The sequence below is a fragment of the Cloeon dipterum genome, chromosome X (genome assembly GCF_949628265.1).
Source record: "Cloeon dipterum chromosome X, ieCloDipt1.1, whole genome shotgun sequence".
Lineage (NCBI taxonomy): Eukaryota > Metazoa > Arthropoda > Insecta > Ephemeroptera > Baetidae > Cloeon > Cloeon dipterum.
Genome location: NC_088790.1, coordinates 16,260,610 through 16,288,314, shown reverse-complemented (window position 1 = coordinate 16,288,314; position 27,705 = coordinate 16,260,610). Strand labels below are relative to the sequence as shown.

Below are 27,705 nucleotides of genomic sequence, written 5' to 3'. Positions count from 1 at the left end.
GAACTAACGGAAGTTTCACCGAAATGTTGAATACATTTGACCGAAGTTATTCTTTTTTCATTGAATAAAAATAACAATGCACGTTCAGCAAACAAAAATAAATTAATAATACTCTGTCATCTAGGAAGCATGTAATGCGTTCAACAGTCAGGACGTTTATTTATTAATTTAATTATTATTTTCCAGCGTCCGTAGCTCTCTTTTAAGGTGAGGCCGCAGAAAGACGGGTTCACGTGTCGAGCTCGCCCGAGCTGCGAGGTGGTGTGGGGACGCCACCGAAAGCTATATAAACGCGCTGCACGTAGTCACTGGTGGTGAATCTCAGTGACCTCGGAGGAGTCATCCAGGCCTGCGACAACCAAAACGTCTAAACGCCATGGCCACGCTGCAAAAAATGGTGAGTGTATATGCTCGTCATTAACCAGTTTTTTTTATTCAGCAAGACAGGGAGGAGCGGCGGAGTTCTTTGTTTGTTCACGCATTTTATATCCACTTAAATCGAAACGAATTAAATAGTTAGATTTAATTTTTATCTATGGCTGAGGGATGTTTTGAAATAATAGAGAAAAATTATTATGTGCTCTCATTTTTCGTGCTGAATAACACTTTCTCTCATTTTCAATACTATTTTTGATTTGCATCATTTTTCAACTCGATTTAAGACATTTTGATATTTAGGTTTTACATTGAGATATTTTTAAAAAATTTTACAAATGACATCCGAATCAGGAGAGTTTTAGTGGTATTTAAGGTTTAGTTGGTAAAGCTGAGAGCGAGCCGTGTTCTCTAAACTTTAATTGCGTTTTTTTTTTACATTTTATTGTTACGCTAGACAAACTTTTCCATTTTAAATATTTATAAAAATATATGAAATTTGTACGGAAATAGAAAATTAGACAAGACAATAGAACACCAGTTTAAATCAAAATAAAATTTATTTTCAAAAGATTAGAATTTCTTGCTTCATGATAATCCATTAATCAGTTATGAGCTGCGGTTGTGAGAAATAATTTGTAAGATGATGAGTCGCACGTATTAAGTTTCCTTGATTGCGTGTCAATCTGCACTGAAGTGTACGTGTTGACGGAGAAATTGATAAGTGAATGGTTTGACCGCATCTCTTTTATTAAAATGCGATTGATTTCCAGACGACTTCTCGTCAATTTTCTGTTCAAACCACAATTAAAAAAAGCCCTGACTGAGCTCAGCTTACCTTTCAGAAAGTATTTTCAGCTTGTTGATTTTCTTATTCATTATCGTAGGTCTTCCAACTTAATTATTTAACAGAAAGAAATGAGAATTCATACCTATAAAAATGGCAATACATGAAAACTGGTGTTTTTTGTTTCCAGTCAAGGTCGGTCGAAATGTGGAGTGATGCAACCTGCACGCCCATTGTGTCAAAAGTGTTGCATACATTTTTTAAAAATTGCTCGTTATTAAACGAAACTCAATTTCTAATTTCAAGATATTTTATAGTTGCTAACTATACAAAAAGCACCATCAATTTTTGCAATTCAGTCAAACATTAATGAAGAATTAAGGCCCTCTGAAGTTTACGATTGAGTGACACCATTTTTATTTGATGATGATAATAATATGCCATAATGGTGGCTGCCACAGAGTTGCGCGCAGCACTCCTTCCCTGGAAGCCGCAGGCGACGTACGCCAAGATTAGAGTCAATAACTACTTCAGGTTAACATGAATATATTCAGGTAGCCAGGGAAAGAGAGAGCGCCACTCTGTGGAAGCCACCATACAGCCCCCGGAAGCTAAGCGCCGCAGAAAGAAACTACGCTTCTTACGACAGAGAAATTATTGGCTATTTACCGTGCCCACGGGATTATACACTAATCCGCGCCAGTATCAGCTAGGAATGATCAACTATTACGCTGCTGTTCACCCGTTTTGGTAGAATGATACGACGTTTTGCTCCGGTGTGAGCAGCGTGCGCCTCTCACACCGCAGTATTGCAACGCTCGAGCACTCCACCATTCATGAAAATAATTTGGTAAAAATTCAGAAGTCCAGTTCATTTGATAATTAAAATCACGCATAAACTTAACTGCAAAGATATCAAATTCTCTACATTAAATGATTTATGTGTAAGATCGTGTGTAAATTTTTCCAAAGATAGTTTTGCATCAATTTAAAAAAGTTGAATTTTTGCAGCATAGTAAGATGTTGATGGTGAAATAAAGATCGATAAATTATATAAATCGACAAATAATGAAATACTACCTCGTCACATATATGAGTCAGTTTTTGCCTGGTTTGGTTTTAAATATATAGCAATAGCATTTTTTCAATTAGACATATGTATATGGTTTGTTTGCTTTAATCTGGTTAACGGCCATACCTTTGGTGAACAAAAAAATACGTTCAAGCTTTAGAATATAATCAAAATAAAAAATCGTGTAACCTGTCTCCCATCATTATGAGAGAGAAACAATTTTGATCCAAATAAACCAGTTTTAGCCGATGAGATGAACCGCACAAAGCCGCAAAAGATCACATGGTTGTGGGTCCTTTCGCGAATAAAAAATTAAATATCGACTCTCATTATTTCCCTCTATTTCTCAGACTGAAAATATCGCTTCTGGCTACAGTCACAGCCAATATTCGTGGAATCTCTTGATATTCGTAAAAAATGTATTCTCGTCTCGACCGGTTTGCAAGCTGCATAATATAACGAGGCTATTAAGAAAACCGGTTCAATGCACACCAATACAAGTTTAATAAATGATGATGCATAATTGCAAGAAAAATAAAATTATGTTCGTAGGAGCAAATAAATTATAGCACGTGCATATGCAACCTCCTATTAAATGCGCAACTTGTTTTTAACACTCATCTTATATAGAGTTCCGGTATAAAATGCCAACTGTATTACATTTAACAACAAATAAGACGTGCAATGCATAATCGAACTCCCTCCAAGTTCTCTGGAAATCATTTCCTGGAAAACCTTTTTCTAATTGACTCGGTCAACATAAGAATATACAAGCTATATGGAGTAGCTGAATTTCTAGTTACAAAAAAATAAATTTTTAGTCCAGAGTTGCTAATTAATTTTATTAACTCATGCACCACACGAAACATTTTAAATACAGCCCTCATGACTTCAATCAAATTTTGGCAAACAGTCATGTCTGATGAGTGAGATGTGCCAATTATCGCTATAAATAGGCATGTACGCAGCTGAGTATTTTATTCTTACCGACGAAACCTCTTGATGATATGTTTCAGAACGGATCGTTCAGCGGGCAAGTTGGCCAATTCGTGAAACCTGAGTATGGACATGCGAAGGAAAGCTCGGATCTGTCCAAGATCGAAGTCAAGTCTGACAATCCGTTTGAGCTCTTTAAGGAATGGTACAAGATGGCCCAAGACGCAGGGGTCATCATGCCCCACGCGATGAATGTCGCCACCTCTGATGGGTAAAATATAAAATCATTGCATAAAAGTGGATTTATTTTAGTACGTGAAAATGAATCCTCTCAATACAATCGTGGAAATTTTTCATATTTCACTCAATTACGAGTCATTCCGAGAAAATAGTAATTTTTACAAAAATAATAGCAATATATGGCTACGATTTTAATTTCTTGTTAATAATGGAACATCATTAATTAATCGTAATTTATCCGACGACGATGAAATCTACCAAGCGCACGTGATACATCTTCGCTGCGGCATGGACCAAAGATTAAAGCGGGTCGATGGGTTGGATGTGAAAAGCGACGGTCACGTGAAAATATCGATGCGCTCTCCTCACGTGAGGCAGCGCGACACTTGAAAGAATCCTGCCTCCACCTGCATAAATTAACAAAACCACTTGCCCACTTTCCTTCCCATGCATTATCGTGCTAGTAGTATGTTTTCTTTGCATCAAGGTCGACCACATCTAAACGAAACTAAGAAAGCAGCGAATGGGCAAAGAATGTCCATAAAAGATTATATTTATTCTCTGAAACAATTTGAAGCTTTATATTTTTTTTCTGGAAATTCTATTTAATAATTAAGCTGTGTTTCCTTTTCATAGAAATTTTACTAGCAAAAAATTTTACTTGATTCAACCGCTGATTTTCTCAACAGGCGTGGCAGAGTCAGTGGACGAACGCTTTTGATGCGAAAACTTGTCGATGACGGATTTCTTCTCATGACCGACAAAAGGAGCAAGAAGTCGTTTGACATTGTAAGTTTTGACAGGAGGGAAAATAACAAACAATATCAAGTTATTGCCTCGGTAAACAAACTAATCCAACTCTCTCTTGATGCAAGGAACTGTGCCCACGTGTGGCGTTGACCTTTCTTTGGATGTACGCGCGTGACTCCCACGGAATCAATGCTCAGCAGGTGCGAGTCGAAGGCACCATCACCGAACTGCCGTTTCAACAGCACCCAGAGATTTTTGAAAACGAGCCCCTGTTTTGCATGGTAAGGAATCAATAATAATTCCATTTTGTAACAGCAGGTGAATCTTCTTGAAATTGCAAACAGAAATAATTAACATAAAAATCTTTCTGCCAAAGAACAAGCAATATTTTAAATCTATATTTGAAAAAAAATCCTTCTTGATTCGACTGAGTGCGGTAAGCTTCAGTCGAACAATATAAGATTTTTGTTTATATGAAATGTCCCAAAATTGAATATTAATTACTTGGAAATGGAAACCATTGATATAAGCTCATTGAAGTTACGGAGTAAATAGACAAAGGGCAAAATTTAATTGATGGCAGTTGATCCAGTTATTAGTTTGAATAAACTATGTGCAAAAATCAAATTATAGAAGGCAAATTAAAAATTAAATTCTACATTTTGCCGGATTTTGCGCCTCATTTTTCGTCTAATTTCGATTCCTTTCCGTCGCATTATATTCAATATTGCGCGAATTAAGGAGTAAATTACTCTTCTGTCGAAGAAAAATCGTGATTTTAAATTGGGAGACTGCGGGTTCACCGCTTGATTAGCATGAAAACTGATTTTCTCACAAATATAAATGGTATAACATGACAAAATATATCTTCCCCTATTTTCAGAGCATATATTATATAAGGTGAAGGTACAAATTATATTTCAGAATTTTCAAGTATATAAATGTCTAATTTTAACCCTTTTATCTAGCAGGTGACCTTGTTCCATTACTGTCACTTTTTATTATTCTTTATTTTTTCCTAGCAATATCGGACACTTGAAAGAATTTAGAATGACTGGAAACCCGATCGAACAGTGAGAAACATTTTTTCTGGCGCGACACGACTTTTCTCAGACTTTTTGCTGATCCAGATGCTCATCTAGACTATTTTTAAACTAATTTTGATGATTTTTCAAGTTTCACATGATTTTAAGTATGGTTCAAATTGAATGACTTGTGCTCATTTGATCCTTCCACAACAGAAAAAATAGTCGACCGTCTAGATTTCACAGCCCTAGTCAGCACCAATAACATTTTCATTATCTTCAGAACTTACCTGTTTTTATGGATTCGTGTTATAAAGATACACCCCACAGAGAAAAAATCCCATTTCAAAGTAAAAAATGATTTATCTAAATCAAGCAAAATTGAACTAAACTTGATCAAATACTTCCATCTTAATATTCTATCAAAGAAGCCATCGTTGGAATAGAATCCGGACAATGGTTTCCTCGCTGCCAGGAGCGTTAATGTTTAACCAGATTTTTAAATTAATTTTTCATAGCCACTTATCCAAATTTTTTAAAACGACGAATCAGAAAAATTTAACCAATTGTTCACAATAATTCAATGATTCTACTCTTTTAAGTGAATTTTCCAATTAATTTCAGATTCGAGCTAACATCTGTCGGCAAGGCGAGTATGTAGAATGGTCAGAGCTGAAGGAGGCCCACGACAAATTGTACAAGCAATGCGTGGAGGAAGGCATCCCCGACAAACTGAAAGAGCCGCCAAACCACTAGTAAACTCAACATTCAGTTAAATACCCCTAATAAAAATTTTCTCTAGCGTCATGTACAAGGTGGTGCCGGAGATGATGGACTTCTACTTGGCCACCGACAGCTCAGTTGGCGACAGGGTCGTTTTCCGTCGCACTGATCAGCCCAATTTGATTCCGGATAAGGCTTTGAAGACGCACTTGTCTGGCGATGAGCCAAAGGGACACAATGGTGTCGATGACCTGGAGCGGACTTTCAAAAACGGTCTGAAAATCGTCACCGGAAACGAGCAGGGCGTGGCTGAAAAGGCTCTGAAGGAATGGTGCCACTATCACGTTTGTGCTTGAGAGGTCGACAGGAAATAATCAGTCAGAGTAAACAGGGGGCTGCGTTTACCGGCAAGACTGATGACCAAAATTACTTCTCTCAACTGCCATTTTGAAGTTAAAATAAAAACCATTTTGTGTTTTTAAAAATAATGCGGTTTTTAATATTTTAGTATTGACGCGTTCTAAACCCAACAGCTATTAACATCGAAGTCCCGGCGGTGATAATAAATACAAATTAATCACATTGAGGAATTCAAGAGGTCGGAGAAAACTGATTGACTTCAGCTTGCTCTGTGACTGTCTGTCCATTCACAGAGTAACAAATTCTCAGTCTCATGCGAAGAACGCCCTGTCAAGCAGAGAAACTTTCAGCATTTGTCTCACGGCTCAAGTTTTTTCAACTGGTACTTACGTTTGTTGGATTTTTAATACTGATGACTTGGGTTATTTCGCCAGTGGGTGGAAGCTGCGTTGAAGACGCTGGCTGCATTTTTAGCACGAATGTCTACAAAGTGGAGAAAGAGGTTGTTTATTTTTCATTAGGACTTTAATGACAAGCACCAACCTTGGGAACTGCCGCTTGGAGAACAAAATCGTCTAGAGTCTGGTTGTTGCTGAAGTTGTAGGCTGTCATGAGGATCTCGTAACCGCCGTCGATGGTCTGCTCAACCTCAAAGTTGATTTTCAGGTTGTCTTTTTCAAATACAGTCATTGATGGTTCTGGAAAATGTCAGAGGCACACACAATGAGCCATATTGAACTAACAAGGTGAAATTTATAGATTTTTCATAGTCGTTTTTGCTTTTAAGGATGACAATTTATCAAAGATAGAGTTGACATTACAAATAGTTTGCTTAATCCACATCTCTGTCATTTAAAAGGGCTAAAATCTTGTGAAAAGTAGTTGGATTTCAATACACTTTACATTATTGGAATCTGCTGAGCGAGATTATATCAAATGATGTGAGATTTATAAGCTATTGTTCAACTTACTGATTTTACAAGCATATATTTAAAAAAGAAAACTGTTCTTGGTAAATCGCGAGCAGAAACGTACCGGCTATAGAAATTTCTTTTAAATTTTAAGATTTCATAAAGTTTTCATAAAATCAAGCTTTATGTAGGCTATTTTCAAAAATTTCAGGTTGCATAATTTACTAGTAAATATGAGTCGATTTTTAAAACGTCTTAAGCGAGAAAATATTTTAAAGTAGATATAAAATTACCAATTTCATCAGCTTTCCAAATTTGCCAGAGCAGTTATTTGCGAGATTGGAGGTCGATTGGACGCGATTTTTCAGCGTTGAAATTTTTAGGTGGCACTCATATTTGCTTAAAGTACTTGTTAATAGATGGTGAAATTTCAAATTTGAAGCTCGGGAATGGGGGCGTTCTCTATTTTTTCGGTATCTCAAAAATACCCAAAAAACGAATTCTGTTAATGAACTCTAAACTGCAACTCTTGACTGCGTTGAGGTATCACCTTGAAATTTTCACTGCCTAACCTAGTTTTTAATCCTGAACAACTTTTGCATTTACAAAAAATTCGCAGGTAAAAGGTCAAGGTCACCTTTCGCGACCTTTTTTTGAAAATTCAAAATTAAGGGATGATAGCCCCCTACGATTTTTTTGGGATTAAGGGCTGAAATGTAGCCCGTGAAATTCTGCACAAGAAAACCAAGTTTCATAGGTGCAATCGCGATACTTTTGCTGCAATTTGAATTTGAAGTTTGAAAACCTGCTCGAGGCCGCTTGACCGCGCATGCACTCAGAGCGGCGATTTCGCCTCGCGTTCGTAAAGTTGATGTTTTTCGCATTTCACTTGCTTAGAAACACCAAGAGGGCCTAGGGTAGACCAAGGAAGGTCGAAATCGACCTTCAGGGCCTGTCCCTGACGTGACCCTGAGATACAAAATTTCGAAAATTTCCAATTTCATCGAACTTGGTGTCTTTTCATAGGTTTTCACCACTGTACAGCTCAAATATAGAGCCAAAATTGCCGAATTACAATCCTGAAACCGGTTCTTGAAATAATTGTGGTAGCCATTCATCCAGACGTGATGTGCAAAATGGTCAAATTTTGAAATCTTTAAGTTTTGATATGATTCTTCTGTTTTGTACACACAAAGTTCATATTGAGTGTTAAAAATTAACGATTGTTTTTAAAAAAAAGTTTAAAAAATTTATTTAGAGCAAATAACAATTAAATTACATGTTTAATTTTTTTTATAAAAAGAAAGGAAACAAAAATATTTGGTTTTTAAAAGTAGCTTATTTGCCAGTGCATTTAATAACATTTTTTCATAGTATTAAGCATAAGATCCTTTATTATCAACACATATTATGAACTTCATGTGTGCAAAATAGAAGCATCTTTTCATAAATTTAAGATTTTAAAATTTTGACCATTTTGCACATCACGTCTGGATGAATGGCTACCACAATTACTTCAAGAACCGGTTTCAGGATTGTAATTCGGCAATTTTGGCTCTATATTTGAGCTGTACAGTGGTGAAAACCTATGAAAAGACACCAAGTTCGATGAAATTGGAAATTTTCGAAATTTTGTATCTCAGGGTCACGTCAGGGACAGACCCTGAAGGTCGATTTTGACCTTCCTTGGTCTACCCTAGGCCCTCTTGGTGTTTCTAAGCAAGTGAAATGCGAAAAACATCAACTTTACGAACGCGAGGCGAAATCGCCGCTCTGAGTGCATGCGCGGTCAAGCGGCCTCGAGCAGGTTTTCAAACTTCAAATTCAAATTGCAGCAAAAGCATCGCGATTGCACCTATGAAACTTGGTGTACTTGTGCAGAATTTCACGGGCTACATTTCAGCCCTTAACCCCAAAAAAATCGTAGGGGGCTATCATCCCTTAATTTTGAATTTTCAAAAAAAGGTCGCGAAAGGTGACCTTGACCTTTTACCTGCGAATTTTTTGTAAATGCAAAAGTTGTTCAGGATTAAAAACTAGGTTAGGCAGTGAAAATTTCAAGGTGATACCTCAACGCAGTCAAGAGTTGCAGTTTAGAGTTCATTAACAGAATTCGTTTTTTGGGTATTTTTGAGATACCGAAAAAATAGAGAACGCCCCCATTCCCGAGCTTCAAATTTGAAATTTCACCATCTATTAACAAGAACTTTAAGCAAATATGAGTGCCACCTAAAAATTTCAACGCTGAAAAATCGCGTCCAATCGACCTCCAATCTCGCAAATAACTGCTCGCCAATATTTTTGATCTAGCACTCAAAGCTGCGGAATTATAAAGCCAAACTCATACCACTTTTCCCCTTCATTTCATAAATAAGAAAAAATTGTCCATCCACATTAGTTTTCAAGATTTTTTGTTAGAACCTATTGGATGGTGTCCAAAATTCGATAGTTGACCGTCCAGATATATAACTTACTGTGGATGGGTGCTTTGGGAATGTCTACATTGTTGAGCGAGGGGCCGTCGAGGCCTCCCAGCAGATCTAGCAAGTCTTGGTTGTTCTCGATTGAGTTGATGTTGGTTTCGGGCAAAATCGCCGCCTCTGCTGTTGAAGTTCCCAGAAGGAGGAGCAGGGCGTTGCTCGAGTCTTGCTGTTCCACCACCTGGTCAATCACGAGACTTTCCATCTCTGGCGAATCGCCGCCCATCTCGTCCATTTTGGGCTTCGTGTTCGGAATGGGTGGCATGCGCTCCAGCAGGCTCGGCCGCAAATGGTCGTATTGCGAGAACAGTGCCGTGAACTCCACCCCTCGCTGCTGCATTTCGATATGCAGGTGGGAGCCAAATTGCTCTACCATCCTGTTAATCTGTAAAATGTGTGAGGACGCCAAGATTTAAAAAATTTAGTAGCAAACTGAGAAATTGTTTGAAAAAATTACAAACAGGCCCGGAAAAGTTTACGTTACACCACAGGAAATATTTTGTAGGGATAAAAAACAAATTTTTATATATCCATCAGTAAAACGATATTGCAAAGATTGTCACTGACATACCAAGTTGTTCTTAAGAGTTAAAAAATGTGTAACAATCAATTATGTCTCAGGGTTTGCACAATTCCATGGACGATAAAAATGAAGCAAGAAATGGTTTTTCCAGACAATCAATACTTGTTTCTAAAAGCAATGGCAGAATATTAAAAAAGAGGGGGAAATCCTTTTACGATTGAACGTACGATAATTTTATTGCATTTCTAGAAACTAAAATGACTTGTTTTGACTAAGTTTTCGGACTACTAATAAATGTATAGCACAGGATGATAAAATTAAATTGGTAGTGTTTATTATTTTGTTTCCCTGGGATTTTTGTTGGAAAACAATTAAAAAAGGGGGTTTTCCGATTTCAATTGGCTCAAAAATGAATTTAAAAAAGGACAGCTATTTTCCGGATATATCCAAAATTAAAAAACCACATGACGCAAATTAATTTATGATTAAGGAGTCACATTAATAGCAAAAGAAAAATATCTTTTTGCCCTAATTAATAATAAACTAGATTAAAAACATCAAAAATAAAAATTATTCCAAAGCTACCAAAACAAACTAGTCTTACCCTCTGCAAGGCGCTTTTGAACCGCGTGCTGAGTTTGACCAGCGAAAGGAGGGCGTACTGTTTAGTGACTATGTTGTTTTGCGGTGCCCAGAGCATACGCTGGTACACGTCCAGGATCTCCTCCTCGGTCAGCTGAAAGAGGAATAATTTAATTTTTGCTCAACCAAATGATCTGTTGTTGATTACAAACCTTTGAGGCGAACTCCGAGTCGTAGAGCATGATGTCCCCGTATTCACCCAAAGACCACATGGCGACTTGCACCAAAGGTTGCCTGTCTATTTTGTCCACGCAGAGTTCGCGCCAGAAGTCAGCAGTGATGCTCGCTTGCAGCTCCCTTGGCGAGTCGGAAATGAGTTGGATTGTGGAGCTGACTACATCGTCGCGGACATTGTTCCCAGCCTGCAGGAAGGCGAAATTGTTAATTTAATTGGCAATAAACAACACTTTTAAGAGATTTGTAATTTATTTTTGTTATTTTCAATAGCTGATTTGATATTATGCAATTCTGTTCGAGTTACAAGCCACAAAGTCATAACAACTCAGGTGCCCCATTGAAGAATTTCTTCTCATCAAATTATATTTTAGATTGAGACATTCATAGTTATTTCATGTTTATTAATTAGACGCAAATTTTACTGCATTTCTACCATAATCTCCTGCTTGTCTAGTTTCCGCTCATTTATGAGCTGGGGATGCCCAAAACTAGTTGAGCAGGTAATTTCTGAAGATATACGGAAAAATAAACAGCTCTTTACAAATCCATAGCTGCAATTAATAAACTCAAATGCCTTCATTGGCTTTTACCGCAATTACCAACAAATAATAATGTTAACTGACATAAAAAAATCGTTTTAATCTATCTTGGCTATTTTAAAACGGATTGTTAGAGTGAAATGCGGGCTTGCATCTGTTTTAACTTAAAGTGCATATTGTTTACCCTGCACACTCTATCATTTAGTGATGTATGATTAATTTAATAGGATCTAAGTACTCACAGCAACAATGACCCTGAGAAGCGTCTCCAGCCGCCACTTGTTGTCTGGGCTGAACTTGTCAGCGCAGTGCATGATGTGCGAAGAGCACACAGACTTGAATTCTGGTTCTGGTGACCGCTCGACAAACAGTAGCAACTCTGTGATCATGGAGCGCACGTTGCTGTGGTTCACCAACGCGACACACAGCTCCATGGCTCGTCTGCGGATCGACACGTCTGGGTCTTTGAGGCACTCGAGAATAGTGGACCGATGGCGCTGAACCGCAGACAGGTCTTTAGCTGAAGTCTTGAGCAATGTGTTCAACGCCACGTATCTAGACGGTAGAAAAAAATAGTTAGGAAGGATGTAAGAAGGCGTCTTCAATTCATTCGCCAAGAAATTCAATGAGTAAACAAAAATGCTAAAAATATTCATATGCTGATGCGGAAACTCATATGATAATATGTTTTGATACTATGTTAAATTTTTCCTTTACTTAAGTGAACCACGTAGTAGTGGATAATATTTCTTATTCAACAATTTCAGCAAATTAATGTATTTGAGTACTCTGTTAAAACATTCCTTAGATATATTTATCAACTACACGCACCTGATGTTTTTGTCATTATTCAGCAAAAATCGACCCAAAATGTTGATAGCCAAGACTCGAAGTCCACTTTCCGACTGAATATCCATTATGGACAAAACAGTTTCATACAAAATAGTGTTTCCAACGTTTTTTGTAGTTTCTGTGTTTGTTGCCACCTGCATTGTAAAAACCATTAGGGATTTCCAATCAGCAATAATTTTGAAGGCAATTTAACCTGAGCTAGAACGTCATTCATGGCCTCACTCGTCTCTGGGTCTCCTCTGCCGAGAATTCGCAACAACCGCAGGATCTTGACCTGCAAAAATGGATCACTGACACCAGAAACGTCGTGCTCGGGGCTGTAGCCAGCCAGGATGAGGTTCTTCAGGATTCTGACCAAGTTTGGCACCAGTTTTTTGAAATGCGCTAACGTGTCCGGACTCTTCTCACACATCTCCGTGATTAGCGTGACTCCAGTAATTAGAACACCTGCAAATAATCAAAGAGAGCATTAGAAAAGGTTCAGTAAGACAGGAAAAATTAGTCTAACCGTGGTTTTTCTCAGTGAGAAGCGATCTCGTGGCAGGAAGGAATATTTCAATGCTCTCAGGCACTTTTCGAACAACCCTAAACGCGCAGAGTGCCGCTTTTTTCCTGATGTAGGCATTTGGACTGCGGGCTAGCCTGTCAATTTCAGAGGCAAGATCTCGTGCCATTTCCGGCGAGGCAATAGCGCCTAAAGTACACAGGGCAAGACCGACGACAAACTGCGTGGTCGAATTGAGGTCACTGTGGATCAAAAGGTTTTAATTAAATATCTATATCATTTATCTCTAAATTGCAGAGGATTGTCTTAAACCAGGTTCTTAAGAAGAAATATTTTTATGATATTAAAATTTCAATTTTTCCTGAAAAGATAGTTGGTAGGAAAATAAGAGCTTGAGATAGTATGTATGAGAATTTTTCCAATATTGTACAATACCAAACAATTATAAATTTATTTATTGTTTCTTTGTTTATTGTTATCTATTGAATCTTTTGAATTGATTTAATATCATGGTTCTATTTTATCTGAAAAATAATCTCATTCCATGGAGATTTTAATTCCTTGTTTATCTTAATAAATAATAAACAATAAACTTGATTACAGCTCATTCATAACAATCAGGTTTCACCAATTTTGAAATATAGCAATTTCTTTGAAAGTTAACGGTTATTTTGGAATCTGCTCAGCGAGACGATTTAATTATTTTCAGTAAAAATCATGGCTTGTAGTAGGGTTTCAATTTTTCTAAGACATTTTCCTAATATAAAGCTATATTTTGACAAAATCAAATTTTTTAGCCAGTTACGTAACTGCCTGGTCTATTTTTCAAACGGCTTTTTGAGGAATTCAAAAAAATTAATTAACCTTAATTTTATATTTCTTTGTAAACCACTGGTAGAGAAAAAAACAACCCTGGTCTTCTTTTCAAATTACTTTTTAAGACTGTTGGTGATGAGGAGGTGGACGTCCTGTCTCTCGTCCAGAAGCAGCATGGCGCCCAGGTAGCCTATTCTTTTATCAGTGAACCTGGGCGAGGCGATCAGCTTGAGGCACTCAAGCTGACCAAAGTGAGCTGGGTAGCCGAGCATGTGGATGTAGAGCAGTTTGGCCAAATTGCGGCACCGCCACAGGGAGTCGTCCTCGCGGAAGCAAGCTCTGATCAGGGCGCACTCCTTGTTCACCACCGCTCGCTCCTCGGCGGCCGTGCGTGCTGCTCGAATGTGCCGAATCAGGTCACGAAGCCGCACAGGAGTCGGCATCCGCACCCGCTCCACGGCCTCATTTATCACCTGCTTGATGGTTGCCATGTTAAACGGCGCATTGAATCTGAAAAAACAAAAATGTTTTTTCAAATCAGTTTGATATTTATGCTGATAACACTATTGTTTAAATTAAGAATACATTAAATTGACGTGAAAAGGTTCCCAATTTTCTATTCGACAGAGGAGGAAAACACAGGACATTTAAATCCCAAAAATGTTACAGCTGATTTTATCCTTAAAATAATAATCATCAAAATCGCCCTGTCGCTATCGGGAGAGCTGAAGTTTAGTTAAAGCCAATCCAAACGGGATGGAACGGGTACATAATTTTCTCAAATCGTGTAGCAAAAAAAATAATTGTTTGCCCAGCGAGTTCCAACTCATCCAGGCTAAAGGGGGTGTCGGCCCGACGTCTGTCATTTACCCGTGCGGCTCCGACGGATTCATCCTGCTCAGCGGTCGATCGGGAAATAGATCACAGAGAAACTGGCATTACTTTTCTATGTACAATGAAAGAATCGGCTTATGGCCCGGAATAGGTACGAATTTCAACACAACTTCGACCGCAAAAGACGTAAAATCAGATTCAGGCAGGTGTCGGTAGATTTAATATGGCCGAAGACCGTGACGTCAGCGCAGATCACGGTGCCAACCTCACGGTGCTCTGGCGCCAATCCATTCAGTGCCGTCATAATATATTATAATGTGCGACGCGGAAAAAAAATCATTACATTGACGCGTGTATCTTTTGTTAATTAAAGTTTGTAAGTCAACTGTGTAGTTTAATAATAATAGGAACAAAAAGCCAAGCGACAATCAGTATTGCAGAATCACAAAGAATTTCCACTTTATGTTGTAAATGAAACTAAAGAAAAAAGTCAAATCAAATATATATATATATATATATATATATATATATATATATATATATATATATATATAATATGTATGATAATAATGATATATTATATATATACATAATTACGGATATTCAAATAATGTTGTTGTTATTAAATATAATAATATCTAAAAAAAATCCCTCATATTACTATTCATAAGATAATTACGCGAACACTTGGTTTTATATTAGTTTATTTATGATTAAATTAATTAAATCATCATTTCAAAAAATAAATTAACATTAATGAAAAACAAACAACACGCAGTCGCAACGTCATAAAAAATTGCACGACTTGTAAATTATTTTTATTATAAGGAAAAAACAATTTTTATTTATCAATTTTAGATTCCTTTCAATGTGTGCTGTGTTTGCCTATGCGGAGACAAAAATATAGTTCAGAATTTCTATTTTTGGTATTTTGCATATATAGATGTGGGAAATCCCTCAGAAATAGAGTTCGATTAAAATGAGTTGCCCTTCTTACAAATTTGGCTATTCTGATCAATATCCTCAAAATCAACATTGGCGGCTACATTGAACGCAATTACCTCCGGTTTTCCTCAGGGGGCAAAATGCCAGGTTCCGGTTGATAGCCCCACATTGCACCCCAGTTCAGGGCCGAATATGCCCCCGCACAAGCCACAAAACACGGACTGATAACTGTTCAAAGGCTTAAACTGCACTAATGCTCGAAATTGTGCGTTATCGTGACGTGCGGCAAAGATAAAGAGGTTTTATCTCTGCTTCCAAATTAGGTGTGTCTATATTCTATATCTCTGTGGAGTGTAAGTTTGCGCGAGTTAGTTTGCCAGCACATTCTCAGAGTAACACAAGAAAATAGAAAATCAAAGCTCCACTGCTTATCTCCGTAGGAAAATACTTTAATAATTTACTTTGTGATTGTTCGCTCCTTATAGCCATTTTGTGTTTTCAACTTATAATAAAGACTCTTCAATTTAAATCTCAGTCGCGGCTGGCGGGACCGGCTTAGCCGAATTTTTTGCCTGGCGCCAGCGTCTGGTGAAAATCGCGGCTGACAATATTTTAAACTTGACGAGTGATATTGCTTATTAACGGCCCAAAGACATTTTATCCCCCTACACTGTTTAATTTTTGAACTAACTTCCCCGGCAACTGGCGCAGCTTACAATTAGCCAGATCCACGGCGGCTGGCGGCTGCCCACGTGACCTACATTTTGCCAGCAAAAGAGTAATAAAACAAATTCGGAGATTGACAAATTTGGAGCACGATATACACTTCAAGCACGATTACCTTTTTATGTTTTACTCAAAAATTGATCCAAAATTGTTAATACTATAGAATCATTTTTTTAATATTGAAGTAAAATGCTGGGCTTTTGAAAGAGATTTAACAAGAGTGGTTCATGGTTTGTTGGACGTTGTATGTTGCTGCTCAAAATTAAAATTGCTACCTAAATCCCAAACTTTTGCCACTTTTTGTAAAATGCATATTTACTAAAATAGGAAAAATCAACTCATAATGCATTATGTATTACGTACCTGCGAAACTGAAATTAGTAAAAATATGAATCATTCGAATTATTTAATTTTATAATCTCATAATGATGCTTGCCTAAAAGCTGCGAATACATAGAACGGTTTTGTCACATGAAGTAATAATAATAATAATTATGTTCTATTTAAAATTCAGCAAAAATATTAAAGAATTAAATTAAAAGAAATTCATACAAATAAAAATTGATTGGCAATTTTTTCTCGCGCGTAGTCACATAACAGAATATAAATTAATAATCTATTACGTGTGGAATGGTGCGCTCAGGGTGCGCTGCATTGATGATTTTTATCTTACCAGAAAGTCCAGAAGTCACGGCACGAAGAAGCACGATTTGACACGCAGAGCCGCAGTTTTCATTACGGAGCGTTCTGTTTTATTCGTCATCCCTCATCCCTCTTTGGTTTCCTCTCTTATGCCAAAATAAAAAAAAAATCAAGCTCAAGCGCACAAAAGCTGCTGATGTGCTGATACATAGAAAATTATGAAAAAAATTATAGATATAAGATATAGTATATATTATATCTTTATTATATATAATATACATATTAATATATATAGAATAGACCGGAATAGACGTTGGACTTCATTCTTTCTTCTTTCCCTCCCCTCGCTCCCCCTCTTTGGCAAAGCCAAGTAATTTGGAAGTTGGAAGCGGCCAAGCGGCAGAAAGTGGTAGAGGCAAGACAAGACAAGACAAGACCAGGAAGATGCGATATCACAAACACACAAAGAGTCTCACCCGAATTTTTTAAACGATTCCTAATTCCAAGCATACCAAAATTCCAGATCGGGGAATCCCTTCCCTTTCAACAAGTTTTCCAACGTCATAATAATATTAACATACGACTGGAGCAGTGATTCACGAACAGTATCGAAGGTTAGAGAAAATTCTGATCCAGATTCCACGAATATTATTACATACATGTTATATGTACTTCACATTTTTTGTCTCGATCACGCATTAAGAAAGACATGAACTGGCTCGAAAAGGTGAGCATAGCAACTCGCAATAATTAGCTGAGCTCCATTGAGAATGTATGGTAAAGTTACAGTTTCTGCCGGGTTACACATCTCGCCAGTTCTCATGAGAATCCCATGTTAAAGTAGAGGTGGCGAAAACTGTAACTCGGCGGCCAAAAATTGTGACTTTTCCATTATGTATGTATGTTACATACCTAAATATTTTGGCATTGATTTTTACTGTTTTCGCATTACATACATTATATTTAACACGTCGTCTTGTTATGTACAAACCTTTTAATTTTCCGTCTCCTAATCGAATCACTAGAATTTAACAAGTCATTTTACATAAATACATATTCCTTGTTCCCCACTTTCGCTGAAACATCGAACATTATTGTTTATACAAATTTTATCGCAAATATACATACATGCATAGGCATTTTAAAAGGCCAAATTTCATATTATCTGCAATTATTTCATAATTATTGGTATGATAATGTATATTTTCAAAGTCATCCTAACGAATTCCAGCACTGATAGTCAAAATATATTGCAGATGGGTAAAAAGAATAAGTCACGAAAGACAACATGCAATTCAGCACCAGCTCCCGCTAGAGAACCTCCTGTTGGTGTTTGTATCAATATGGGTAAATGTTCAGAGTTTTTAAGGCTGAAGGATTACTGCTCCCAAAATCATTTGGGAGAACCAGTAGTGAAAGCCATACCCATATTGACCAACAAGGTTAAAAATTTTACGTGTAAAATCCAAGTAAGTTTCTTCTCTTTGATTTTGTATCAGTCAGTAAAGATTTTGATGAAAATCTAGGTGGGTGCAGTTGCCGCAAATGATCCTACCTATCGTGCCAAGACAGTGGAGGATGCGGTCAATCACGTTGCAAGATTGACCCTGGAAAAGCTGTATCAGGATGCGGTTCGCGCCAGGGAAAAATCAATTTACGGCGCTTCGAATTGCGACCAGAAAACTTTGTTGGATCGAATCTCAAAAGTGTGTATTTGCTTTTATTTGCGCAAACCCCTTGTTTTAACCCCGCAGAACGTTTTAGATTTTGGTTATGTCCGAGACTGGATTTCGAAGCTCAAAAGTGGAGGAGATTTACCTGGCATCATACGGGGAAAAACTGCCCCATGACTGGTTTACATTTGCCATGGGCTGTGACGTCTTTGAAACCCTGAGCCCCATCTCGGCCATCATCGGATTAGCGCCGAAATTCGAGTTGCCTGCCCTGGAATTACCATTTGGATCTGTGTGGAATGTCATGGTGACAGCAATCGAGGACACTGACAAAGTTTGGGTGCAGTTCACAGACGCAGGATATTCTGTGAGTGTCCCGCCTGAGTGCGTTGATCATTAAAATATGCATTTCATTAATTTAATGAACTTAAAAGAAAATTCTTTATATGAGCCATTAAGTTGACACTTTTGTTTTTTAAAGCTTTATGGGGAGTAAATAATTATAAGGGAAGATGTGTTATATGTTTTGGGATTTTTACTAACCATTTTTCTATATTTCTACATCAAGCGTAAAGTTAAAAATTTGGTTTGGTAAATGGTGTTGGCTTCTTGCTGTATTTCTATCTGAAACCATTTCTCTTGGTTGTGCTTTTCTCCTGGTTCACTTTAAACCAGTCCGATATAGCTTCGCATTGTCACGATATTCATTGCATTTGAGTGATATTTGAGTATTTTGGGGATTTGTTACTGGTAGCCCTAAGTCGGAAATGGCAAAAGGAGGTTAATTGAGTGCCTTTAATTGCTCACACTGCTCAATGGGTTTAGAGGACTTGCCATTTGCTGGTTTTGCCTGTGGAAAATGCTGAGTAGAGGTTTCCAATAAAATACTAGAGTTCTCTGTGGAAAAAAGTTAGTAAGGTTACGACAATTACTTAACTACAAGTATGAAGAGTCAAGTAAAAAATTATGCGTTTTTGTTGTTCAATCACTTCAATGTCAGTATTTTAATAACTTGAACATGTTTTTTTTTATTATTTTAGGATTTGATTTACTCGATGTTGCATGAAGTCAAGAATGCCGTTGACGCCAATGCGATTGGATTTGGCATGACCAAAGTACACACGGGTTCGATTCTCCTCGCACGGCTTGCTAATTCTTTAACCAGGGTGAAAGTCTTGGTAGCTGATACAAACCGCGCCTCTTGTGAAATGATAGACTTGGGAGGAACCATGATGATCTCGCTTGATGACCTCACTCATCTGCCGTACATCTGCAGGAAGCTAGCTCCACAGGTTAGTCAGAATGAGTGAAATTGTGCGATTTTCTCTTTAATATATAAATTAAACGTTACTTTAATTTTGAAGGAAATAAGCTACATCGTTTTCTATGACTAAAAATCGCCTAGCAAAGCTAAATGCTGTGCCGCTGTGCTGATATGCAGCACCGTTTGCATAAACATGATGTGGTAAACCACGTAAACCATAATAAGAAGCCCCAAAAATGTATAATAGGCAACGCATTTTTCAAATTTAAATTCGCACATTTGTTCCGATCTGTTGTATTTTGATGTGGGCAGGCAAGGCACAAAGTTGTTCTGCTTGCCTATAATAATCAAAATCCCTTGAGCCCTATGAAGTCTGCAAAGAAAAAGAGTGACATTGCGACTATAAAAAGATTTCTATCGTAATGTTTCAGGCATTACTAGTCAAGCTACACGGTGTGGAACACTTTGCAAACTTGGACCCTAAAATTGTTGAAGTCACTCGTCAGTTGATGAATATTGTGTTTAGTGCGTTACACAAACAAGAAGCAAACGAAAGACCCAGCTTGGTCTTGTACACATTTGGAAACACTGAAGGCAAGTCCGTTAACAGCGCGCTGGTTGATGATATCGCCAACAACCTTTACAAACCAGGCTTTGAACTTGTGAGTATTCCATCTTAAAATCTTCAATTTAACTCATTATTTAATTGCTAAATGATATTGCTTTTTACGAAAAAATTGCTCAAGCATAAAAACACCTTAACAAAAATCGTTTTCTTGGGACCAAGAGGATCGCGCATTGAAAGTAGCAACTGCGTTGCATATTCCTCATATTTAGATTTTTACTGCTATAAAGTTGGTTCTGCTAAGTGTCAAATTTAATAAAATGTGCGGCAAAAGTAGAAAATTTAAATTACAAAAATGAGTTTTAGTGGTCTGTCCTATTTAATTTTAATCATGTCTGCTAAATTTTTATAATCATTTGGGTGATACTGGCCGATCTGGAGCAATTTCTTGGTATTATTTGAGAGCCATATGTCTTTAATTCCTGTGAACATCTTAAAGGGATCGTGTAAATAATGAAATATTTTGCTATCTGGAAACACGCCTCACGCCTATTTGGCATTTGCATTTTTGTCTCAAATGTTCTGTGATGTAACCATCAAAATTATATGTTAATAATTACAATGATATGCATATTTTTAAAAATGCAGTTTTGATTTCCATTTTATGAACTACCCAAAATAGTGTCTAGTTGAACAATCAGGAGTAAAATACAATAATTTTCTGATTTTTAACTTTCTGTGTTTGAATTCTTTTTTTATTCATGATGTATTTGCAGGCTTCTTGTGGCCAAGTGATTGTTTCTCACGCGGCCTCTGAAATGGAGATATGCGTTCAGACGCAGCCTGTCGTGGTGAGCTGGCTGTACAAGGAACTGACAGCGGCATGCATCAATGCCAACATTCTGCAAGAAGATAAGCCCACTTTTATGCCCGTGGACATAATGTACGTTGTTATTGTGGACAACGGTGACAACAAGTTCGAGCCGTTCTTGTACAGAAGAGGTTTGCTGTTGGAAATCAAGAAGGCTGCCTTGTGCACGATGACCTTGGTCTTTTTGGTGGACACTGGAGAAACAATTTGGGTGCCGGAAAACCGGATCCGCAACTTCCCTTGCTGCCCATTCGATTTTACTCTAATTTTACCACAGGTTAGTTTTATTTCAAGATCCTATCAAAACTTATTTAGGACTATGACTTCGTAGGCAACCAAGTGTCTCCTAGGAGGATATGAAGAGCAGATACCGCTGACCTTTGAACAGCTGAAGCATCTTGAAATGTCCAGATGCACCGTCAACTTAAGAGTTCTCTCCTATGATGGGAGTCACAAACTACCTTTGGTGCAAATTGCACCATAGTTCGCACCAGTCAGATTTTTAATGCAGCGCTTCGCTTGATTTTGACGATTCATATGATATGTATATTATAGATTTAAACTTGTAAATAAGTTTCTACTGATCGCCCACTGTTTAGCTCTTTAATGATTTTGCCATGAAAGAATTGTGATTTGGGCATTATAGCAAAATCTTATGGGTTCAATTAGTTATTAGAGGAAACGTCTAAAACAGTTATGGACTGCCTGGTTTGTATGGAATGTTTTCTGTGTGCCAAAAATTGACGGGCCTGAGGTTAATTGAAATTTTAATTGCGCTATTGCAATCACAAAAGAGTATTTTTTTGTGGTGGTGAACAGATGGATGTGACGCTCAATAACTAATTTGGAATGCTTATTGATATGATGGCTTGTCTGTGTTTGAGAAAATGGTAAGACAAATGGTTATGCGTAATGTATTCATTAACCAAAGTTTGATTCTTTCTCATTTGAATATTTAGAGTAAATCAGAAGACTAACAATAAGGAAATAAATCTTTGGTTACAATAATTATGCAGGGAAACTGTTTTCGCTAACATTTTAAAAGGTTTTCCTTATTAAAAGCCTCACATATTGTTTCCTTCATTAGAGTGTGTGATTTTTAGTTTCTCCTGTTTAGTTTTCGTCCAAAATAGTGATTGCCTCCTGATGACACACAAAAACCTCTCATACATACTAGGAAATCCCATTCCATTTAAGGTTCTCATGTTTCCTACTAATTGTAGGCCTAGAAATCCTGCGATTCCTATTTTTCTGTATTTGCATTTCAATATTTGTAAAATTTCAAGGAAACTATCTTCCTGACTGAATTGTGATTAAAAAATGAGCGCATATGACACAATGATTAGGTGGCATTAATTGATATTGTGAATTGAAAAACTGATAGGGCAAAATGGTATAAGTATAATTCAGTCTTAAAATAACAGAACAACAAAGGTTGTGACTGTTTGCCACTATTTTTAATGGTTTCATTTTTCAGATCCCGACTGGGCTCATTTCTTACTTTGCTAGTAACAGTCTTCCATTGTGCTACCTGTGTAAGTGCAAAACCCAAGTGTGCCAAAACAAGACTGCTAACAGAGTGATAACTTGAAATAATCTGCCGTGTTTCATTTGTTTTGTGCATTTAAATCTTTAGACACGACATGCAATTTGTAAGCAATACCACTATATTATACAAGCTCAAGTAAACGAACAAATAATTCATATCCATTTTGTGCCAATATTTTGATTGTAATTATTACCTAACTCAATATATTTATAATTACAAAGACTTAAATTGGTCTTGACATTAAGGTGACTGCAGACTGCAATTTTAACTAGAAATACTTTATGTGAACCACACCTGATAGTGCAGGTCAAAATGGCAAAAGTTGTAACTGAACAATTCCTTAGTTACTGAGATTTACACCAAATAATAGTTTATGAATTTGATATAAGTTTAATACACCTATATTTCTAACGAACTGTTACAAATCAGTGAGCAGTTAGATTTGGATTTTCTATCCACACAGAGTTTTTCGTAATCCAAAGGTTCTCTTCTGGCCACCGCGAGCAGCATCACGACCACAAACCTCACGCTCATCCTTGTCATCAGAACTGTCAAGATACCTATACCTCATTTTGTATTTATGGTCAAATTATTGTAAAATTGAAAAAATAAAAAATGGTCAATTTTTTAATCTTGCAAGAGGACTGAGTTTTCCTTTGATCTTCTCCAGGATGTGCAGAGTATTGTCATAGCTCACTGACAAATATCAAATAAACATCACCTTCAACAAAGAGATCTATTGCCGATTTTTTTTTAAATACGTGACTTTCAGGCAGGGTTTGATGCAGAATAATCTACTTTGACAATTACTTAAGTATTTTCATAGCTATGAAGCAAAAATTTTCAATAACTAGTTATTAAGCTGTACATTTAGAAAATGAGTCTGAAAAGATAACCTTAGCTTAGACTCCGAAAGAATCAACATTCATTATTACGTTTTTATTAAAATGCCGCAATCCTTCTTAATGTAAGTCTCATTTCAGTTATGTCTTGAAGGGATGAGGAAAACCTAGCGGTGCTGCATTTTTCACGACGCAAAGGACTTACATAGTTTATTTGCTGGACATTCTCAAAGGTCACTAATGAAAATACTAATTCAATTTTATGAGTAACAAGAGTCTTGCTTTGATGCAAAAATATTTATTGGGTTTTGATGTTTAAGTACAATAGCGGCAATTCTTGAGTAAGGAACAAATTTATATTTGGAGATCAGCAACATAAGCTGATAATTCAGTAATACCCATTAGGTCCTAACCCTGCATTCAAGAGATGCGCCAAGAGATTATTGTGAATCTCAATTCCTAGTTCATCATCATCATCTTCGTTGCCATCTTCAAAACCGAAAAAGGCTTCGTTCTCACCATCATAATCATCCCAATCATCATCATCATCATCATCATCATCATCCTCGACGTAACTGTCATCACTGTCTTCAAAATCAGTGAATTGTTCGTATGAACTGTCATCTTTGCCACTCTCCATTTCACACACGCATTTAAAGCGAACTCCAGCACTTTTCACCAGTACATTAAACCAATCGTAGTATTTCCTGATTTTGTTTGGAATAGCATGAGGGTCAAGTGATAACAGCTTCAGTTTAATCTTCTTCAAGCGTGGAGAAATGAAGATTATTTGTTTTGAAACCTGAAATAATTAGACAAATAAGATACCAAGAGGGACAAGAGGAAATTAGTATTACTTTCAAAGCAGTCTCCAGCATTCCATCCCTTGAAAAATCAATAGTCAGTTTCTCCAAATCTTCCAAACAGGCTGGGTTTTCCTTCAAAACTTGTTCCACAGTTTTTATCTGAGTGAGGTTATGCAAGTGCAGAGTTCTGGTGCGGCTCTTATTCCCCAGCAGAAACAGCTTCAGAAGTTTGTCCACTTGATTGAATGTCTCGTCGTTCACGTCCTCGAAATCTCGTGGGTCGTTTATATCAAACCTAAAGATCATACATTTTAGTAGGATTACTATTTGTTTGGCTATCATTTATTTATTTTAGGTTAATTGTTTACAGGGTTCATCACTTTGGCAATGCGCAAAAAGCCATCAAGAAAAATAACACTAGTTTTGGGGTTTTCCGCATTTTTCCGAATTTATAACCCCTGAAAAGATCTCATTCCGAGCCATAAAAGTCATAATTATTGGAACATTACGTTAAGTGTCAAAATTTTAGGTCTTTTGGTGAAACCATTGGTTTTTAAACCCTTTTTTGGTCATCCATTCGGATAATTTTTTTATCTTCAATAATAATGCATGTCTTGTTTTGGAAAAATGCGCAAAATTGCAGAAAAGCCCGCTAATAAGTTTAGTTTTTGTTGCAACAATGCAGTGGGTTTACTGGAAAAATGCGGAGGTTTTTGTGTACCCTGGTTGCAAAACTTGCAAGCTATAATACGATCCTAGTAATATTTTAAAACAGCTTTCTAGAAAATTGGGGGAGAGGAAAATCTTTCTCATTTTATGTTAAATTTTTAATTTCATCAGCTTTCCGAATTTGGCAAGATTTTTGCTTCAGCGATCATAGCAGCTGAATTATTAATTCAATCTTGTACCTCTGAAGTAGTTTGATTTTCAAAAATAGCTTTTTTCAAATCATATAATTATGAATTGTGTCAATTCAGACGTCAATTTTCAAGATTTTTTCTGAACTTAGCAGCTTTTATAGCCATAGCAAGTCTCCACAATTTGGGATTTGAACGTCCATAACTTGAAACTCGCAAGTATAACAGATAATTTTTCTATTAATTAAAAAATCAAGTATACTTACGCCTTCCAGTTTCTGAAGTACTCAAGTGGCAAATCAAAATTGGTCACTGTCTCCAATTTCCCCGCTGTTGAAAAGAAGCGGAATTTCTCCAGGTTGGGGCAAGCAGCAATGATAGTGAACAAGTTGACATGTTCATCAGGCTCATCAGTGAGAGTTGTAAACTGAACAAAGTGCAGCTCTTGGACCCTGTGCCCAATGCTGTTCAGGATTGCGTAGACTTTGCGATATGACACAGAATCAAACGTCAGCTCCTTGATGTGACATGGGATTGCGCAGATCTTGGCGACAGTGGTGGAGTTGAGTTTTCCTTGGATAGTCAACCTCTCAACTACCAAATTTGCTGGCCAATCTGTCTCAAAAGTCAAGGTCAGTCTGTAAAGTCGATGAATTAAGGATTTCAAACTTAAGCTTGATTTGTAAACGATTATGTAATAAATATCGTTCGTGCCGCGGAAAAAGTCCTAAGGACTTTCTGTCCAATGGTAAAATTGTATGATCTCACTGTTTTTTAAAATGGGTCTCAAATTGAAGCTTACATCACGCTGAACACGTGACTGTGGTAAAAATCGAATTTTGCCACATTAGTGAGATCGGACAATTTTACCGTTGGACAGAAAGTCCGTCGGACTTTTGCTACAAAGTGGCAAGTTCAAAATCGGACTTTTTTCCGCAGCACGAACAATATTGAAAATCAAGTGACAGTTAGTTTTTTTTTTTAATTTCTTTGTCACTACTTGAGGAAAGGGAAACAAGTCAAAATACATATGTCTCAGATCAACTTTCTCTTAAATTTATCTTGAATAAAAAAATGTAATTAAATATTAAATTCACCTTAGATGAGGCACAGTCAGTTTTTTCAGTGGGTACTGCTGAGCAAATAATTCTAAAAACCTGATGCTTCTTGACGGTCCATAGATCGAATCCGAAAACTGAAACGACTGCAGACTCGGAATAGATCCTGCACATTGAACTAGGATCTCAGAGTCAAATTCAATGTCCTCATCTTCCTTGGCGATGCTCAAATTCAAGTGCTTGAGATTCTTCATTTGGGACAGGTACAAAACACCTTCCGATGTGAATGAGCCCGAGACTGTAATTTCCATGCCCCTGAAATCAGGAAATTAGAATGAATTCTGAATAAACAAGACTTGCTGGCTTACTCCAGGTTTGGGACGTGTTCTAGAAGCTGGCGAAGGTGCTCGTCTCGACAAATGCACATTTTGAAGCCAATGTATTTGATGTTCTTCCACTTGAAAATGTCGTCCAAGGGCAGCTCCAAAGTTTCATCTGAAAATCTTCCCTGCTGGCCTCTTATGACTTTGATCATGTTTGGGCAGTTCTCGACGATATGTTTGTAGTAGGCCGCGTTTGAAGAGCGAGAATATGGGTTGAACTCATTTGGATTAAACTCTGTGAGGTTGCCATTCAGAAGCAGGAGCACAAACTTTTCCTCCAGATATTTTGGTACCAGCCTTTCTGCAGAGTGTCTGACCTCCTTGATCATTTCCAGAATGTACTGAATCAGAGTGTTGGCTGATAACAAGAATAACTCTAATTAAACCATCCTTTCCCAAATTTTGTTTTTGTTCTCTTACGCAATACTCTCAGGGGGTTTTCCACTCTGTCGAAGTAGACAGAATGGTTTTTGGCAATCGACCTGGCTGAGAGAACTTTTAATGTGTCTGACACCATGGCAGCATGTCTTTTCCTTCGCAAATCCTCTATGAATTCTGTGCGTTCCTCCATGCTGGAAAGTTACATTACATACATTATTAAATTTGTTTTTTCACTTGATTAACGGATTATTTGCGAACCTCAGATCTTTGAAATTAACGTCCATTTTGCAAACAATGATGTAAGTCCTTCCAACACTCGAAAAAAGGTTAATCCAACATTAAAAACCGTAGTATGATAATTATCTCTCGTACAACGTGCAGCGCGGCGTGCTGCATTGACAGCTGCAAACCTATCAGCTGTTACGCGCTTAAATATTACAAAGTGGCTCGTGGCTCCTTCGCAAAGGCGCGCAACTGCGGGCAGTAGGTAAAACGCTGTGCCTATTTCAAGCTGCATTATTGCATTTTTTTTGCATTGATAAATGGGAAAAAGCACTGCAAGCGCACGTTTGTTTTTGTTGCTTGATGTGCGTGTC

The 27,705-nt window shown here is 37.2% G+C and overlaps 4 protein-coding genes across 5 annotated transcripts; 2 read left to right on the top strand and 2 right to left on the bottom strand.

Moving 5' to 3' along the window:
- The first annotated feature begins 236 nt into the window (after positions 1 to 236).
- Positions 237 to 6,396, top strand: LOC135947258 (pyridoxine/pyridoxamine 5'-phosphate oxidase-like). Its single transcript, XM_065495971.1, has 6 exons — positions 237 to 397; positions 3,251 to 3,441; positions 4,100 to 4,199; positions 4,286 to 4,441; positions 5,810 to 5,940; positions 5,988 to 6,396. Exons 1-6 carry the CDS (start codon positions 377 to 379, stop codon positions 6,262 to 6,264), a joined length of 876 nt encoding a protein of 291 aa, XP_065352043.1. The 5' UTR covers positions 237 to 376; the 3' UTR covers positions 6,265 to 6,396.
- Positions 6,377 to 15,752, bottom strand: AP-1gamma (adaptor protein complex 1, gamma subunit). 2 transcript variants are annotated; one of them, XM_065495968.1, is made up of 12 exons: positions 15,609 to 15,752; positions 13,831 to 14,223; positions 12,901 to 13,139; positions 12,586 to 12,839; positions 12,372 to 12,526; positions 11,783 to 12,095; positions 10,977 to 11,186; positions 10,787 to 10,918; positions 9,654 to 10,044; positions 6,812 to 6,966; positions 6,659 to 6,751; positions 6,377 to 6,595 (listed from the first exon to the last, which is right to left on the bottom strand). In XM_065495968.1, the coding sequence occupies exons 1-12, from the start codon at positions 15,659 to 15,661 to the stop codon at positions 6,500 to 6,502; spliced, it is 2,484 nt and encodes an 827-aa protein (XP_065352040.1). In that variant the 5' UTR covers positions 15,662 to 15,752; the 3' UTR covers positions 6,377 to 6,499. The 2 variants fall into 2 exon arrangements, with proteins under 2 accessions (XP_065352040.1, XP_065352042.1); XM_065495970.1 differs by lacking the exon at positions 15,609 to 15,752 and adding an exon at positions 14,584 to 14,788.
- A 1,691-nt stretch (positions 15,753 to 17,443) lies between these two features.
- On the top strand, positions 17,444 to 22,575 carry LOC135946764 (uncharacterized). The gene is made up of 8 exons (XM_065495127.1): positions 17,444 to 17,587; positions 18,117 to 18,329; positions 18,387 to 18,566; positions 18,625 to 18,900; positions 19,574 to 19,825; positions 20,229 to 20,459; positions 21,139 to 21,510; positions 21,565 to 22,575. Exons 1-8 carry the CDS (start codon positions 17,570 to 17,572, stop codon positions 21,715 to 21,717), a joined length of 1,695 nt encoding a protein of 564 aa, XP_065351199.1. The 5' UTR covers positions 17,444 to 17,569; the 3' UTR covers positions 21,718 to 22,575.
- A 1,302-nt stretch (positions 22,576 to 23,877) lies between these two features.
- Positions 23,878 to 27,529, bottom strand: LOC135946700 (uncharacterized). Its single transcript, XM_065495021.1, has 7 exons — positions 27,368 to 27,529; positions 27,149 to 27,300; positions 26,714 to 27,086; positions 26,385 to 26,660; positions 25,554 to 25,925; positions 24,482 to 24,725; positions 23,878 to 24,426 (listed from the first exon to the last, which is right to left on the bottom strand). Exons 1-7 carry the CDS (start codon positions 27,391 to 27,393, stop codon positions 24,013 to 24,015), a joined length of 1,857 nt encoding a protein of 618 aa, XP_065351093.1. The 5' UTR covers positions 27,394 to 27,529; the 3' UTR covers positions 23,878 to 24,012.
- Between the last annotated feature and the right edge of the window lie 176 nt (positions 27,530 to 27,705).

What these genes read in the sequence shown, in the direction of transcription:
- LOC135947258 (XM_065495971.1), top strand. Translation starts at nt 377, where the DNA reads ATGGCCACGCTGCAAAAAATG. An exon ending in AATGTCGCCACCTCTGATGG is followed by an intron (nt 3,442 to 4,099) that starts GTAAAATATAAA and finishes TTTTCTCAACAG; the next exon opens with GCGTGGCAGAGTCAGTGGAC. An exon ending in AAAGAGCCGCCAAACCACTA is followed by an intron (nt 5,941 to 5,987) that starts GTAAACTCAACA and finishes AATTTTCTCTAG; the next exon opens with CGTCATGTACAAGGTGGTGC.
- AP-1gamma (XM_065495968.1), bottom strand. Translation starts at nt 15,661, where the DNA reads ATGTGGGGCTATCAACCGGAACCTGGCATTTTGCCCCCTGAGGAAAAC. An exon ending in TGAATGACGTTCTAGCTCAG is followed by an intron (nt 12,527 to 12,585) that starts GTTAAATTGCCT and finishes TTTACAATGCAG; the next exon opens with GTGGCAACAAACACAGAAAC. An exon ending in GTATTAAAAATCCAACAAAC is followed by an intron (nt 6,596 to 6,658) that starts GTAAGTACCAGT and finishes TCTGCTTGACAG; the next exon opens with GGCGTTCTTCGCATGAGACT.
- LOC135946764 (XM_065495127.1), top strand. An exon ending in ATTTTACGTGTAAAATCCAA is followed by an intron (nt 18,330 to 18,386) that starts GTAAGTTTCTTC and finishes ATGAAAATCTAG; the next exon opens with GTGGGTGCAGTTGCCGCAAA. An exon ending in TCACAGACGCAGGATATTCT is followed by an intron (nt 18,901 to 19,573) that starts GTGAGTGTCCCG and finishes TTATTATTTTAG; the next exon opens with GATTTGATTTACTCGATGTT.
- LOC135946700 (XM_065495021.1), bottom strand. Translation starts at nt 27,393, where the DNA reads ATGGACGTTAATTTCAAAGATCTGAG. An exon ending in GAACACGTCCCAAACCTGGA is followed by an intron (nt 26,661 to 26,713) that starts GTAAGCCAGCAA and finishes TCCTGATTTCAG; the next exon opens with GGGCATGGAAATTACAGTCT. An exon ending in TGCTGGAGACTGCTTTGAAA is followed by an intron (nt 24,427 to 24,481) that starts GTAATACTAATT and finishes TAATTATTTCAG; the next exon opens with GTTTCAAAACAAATAATCTT.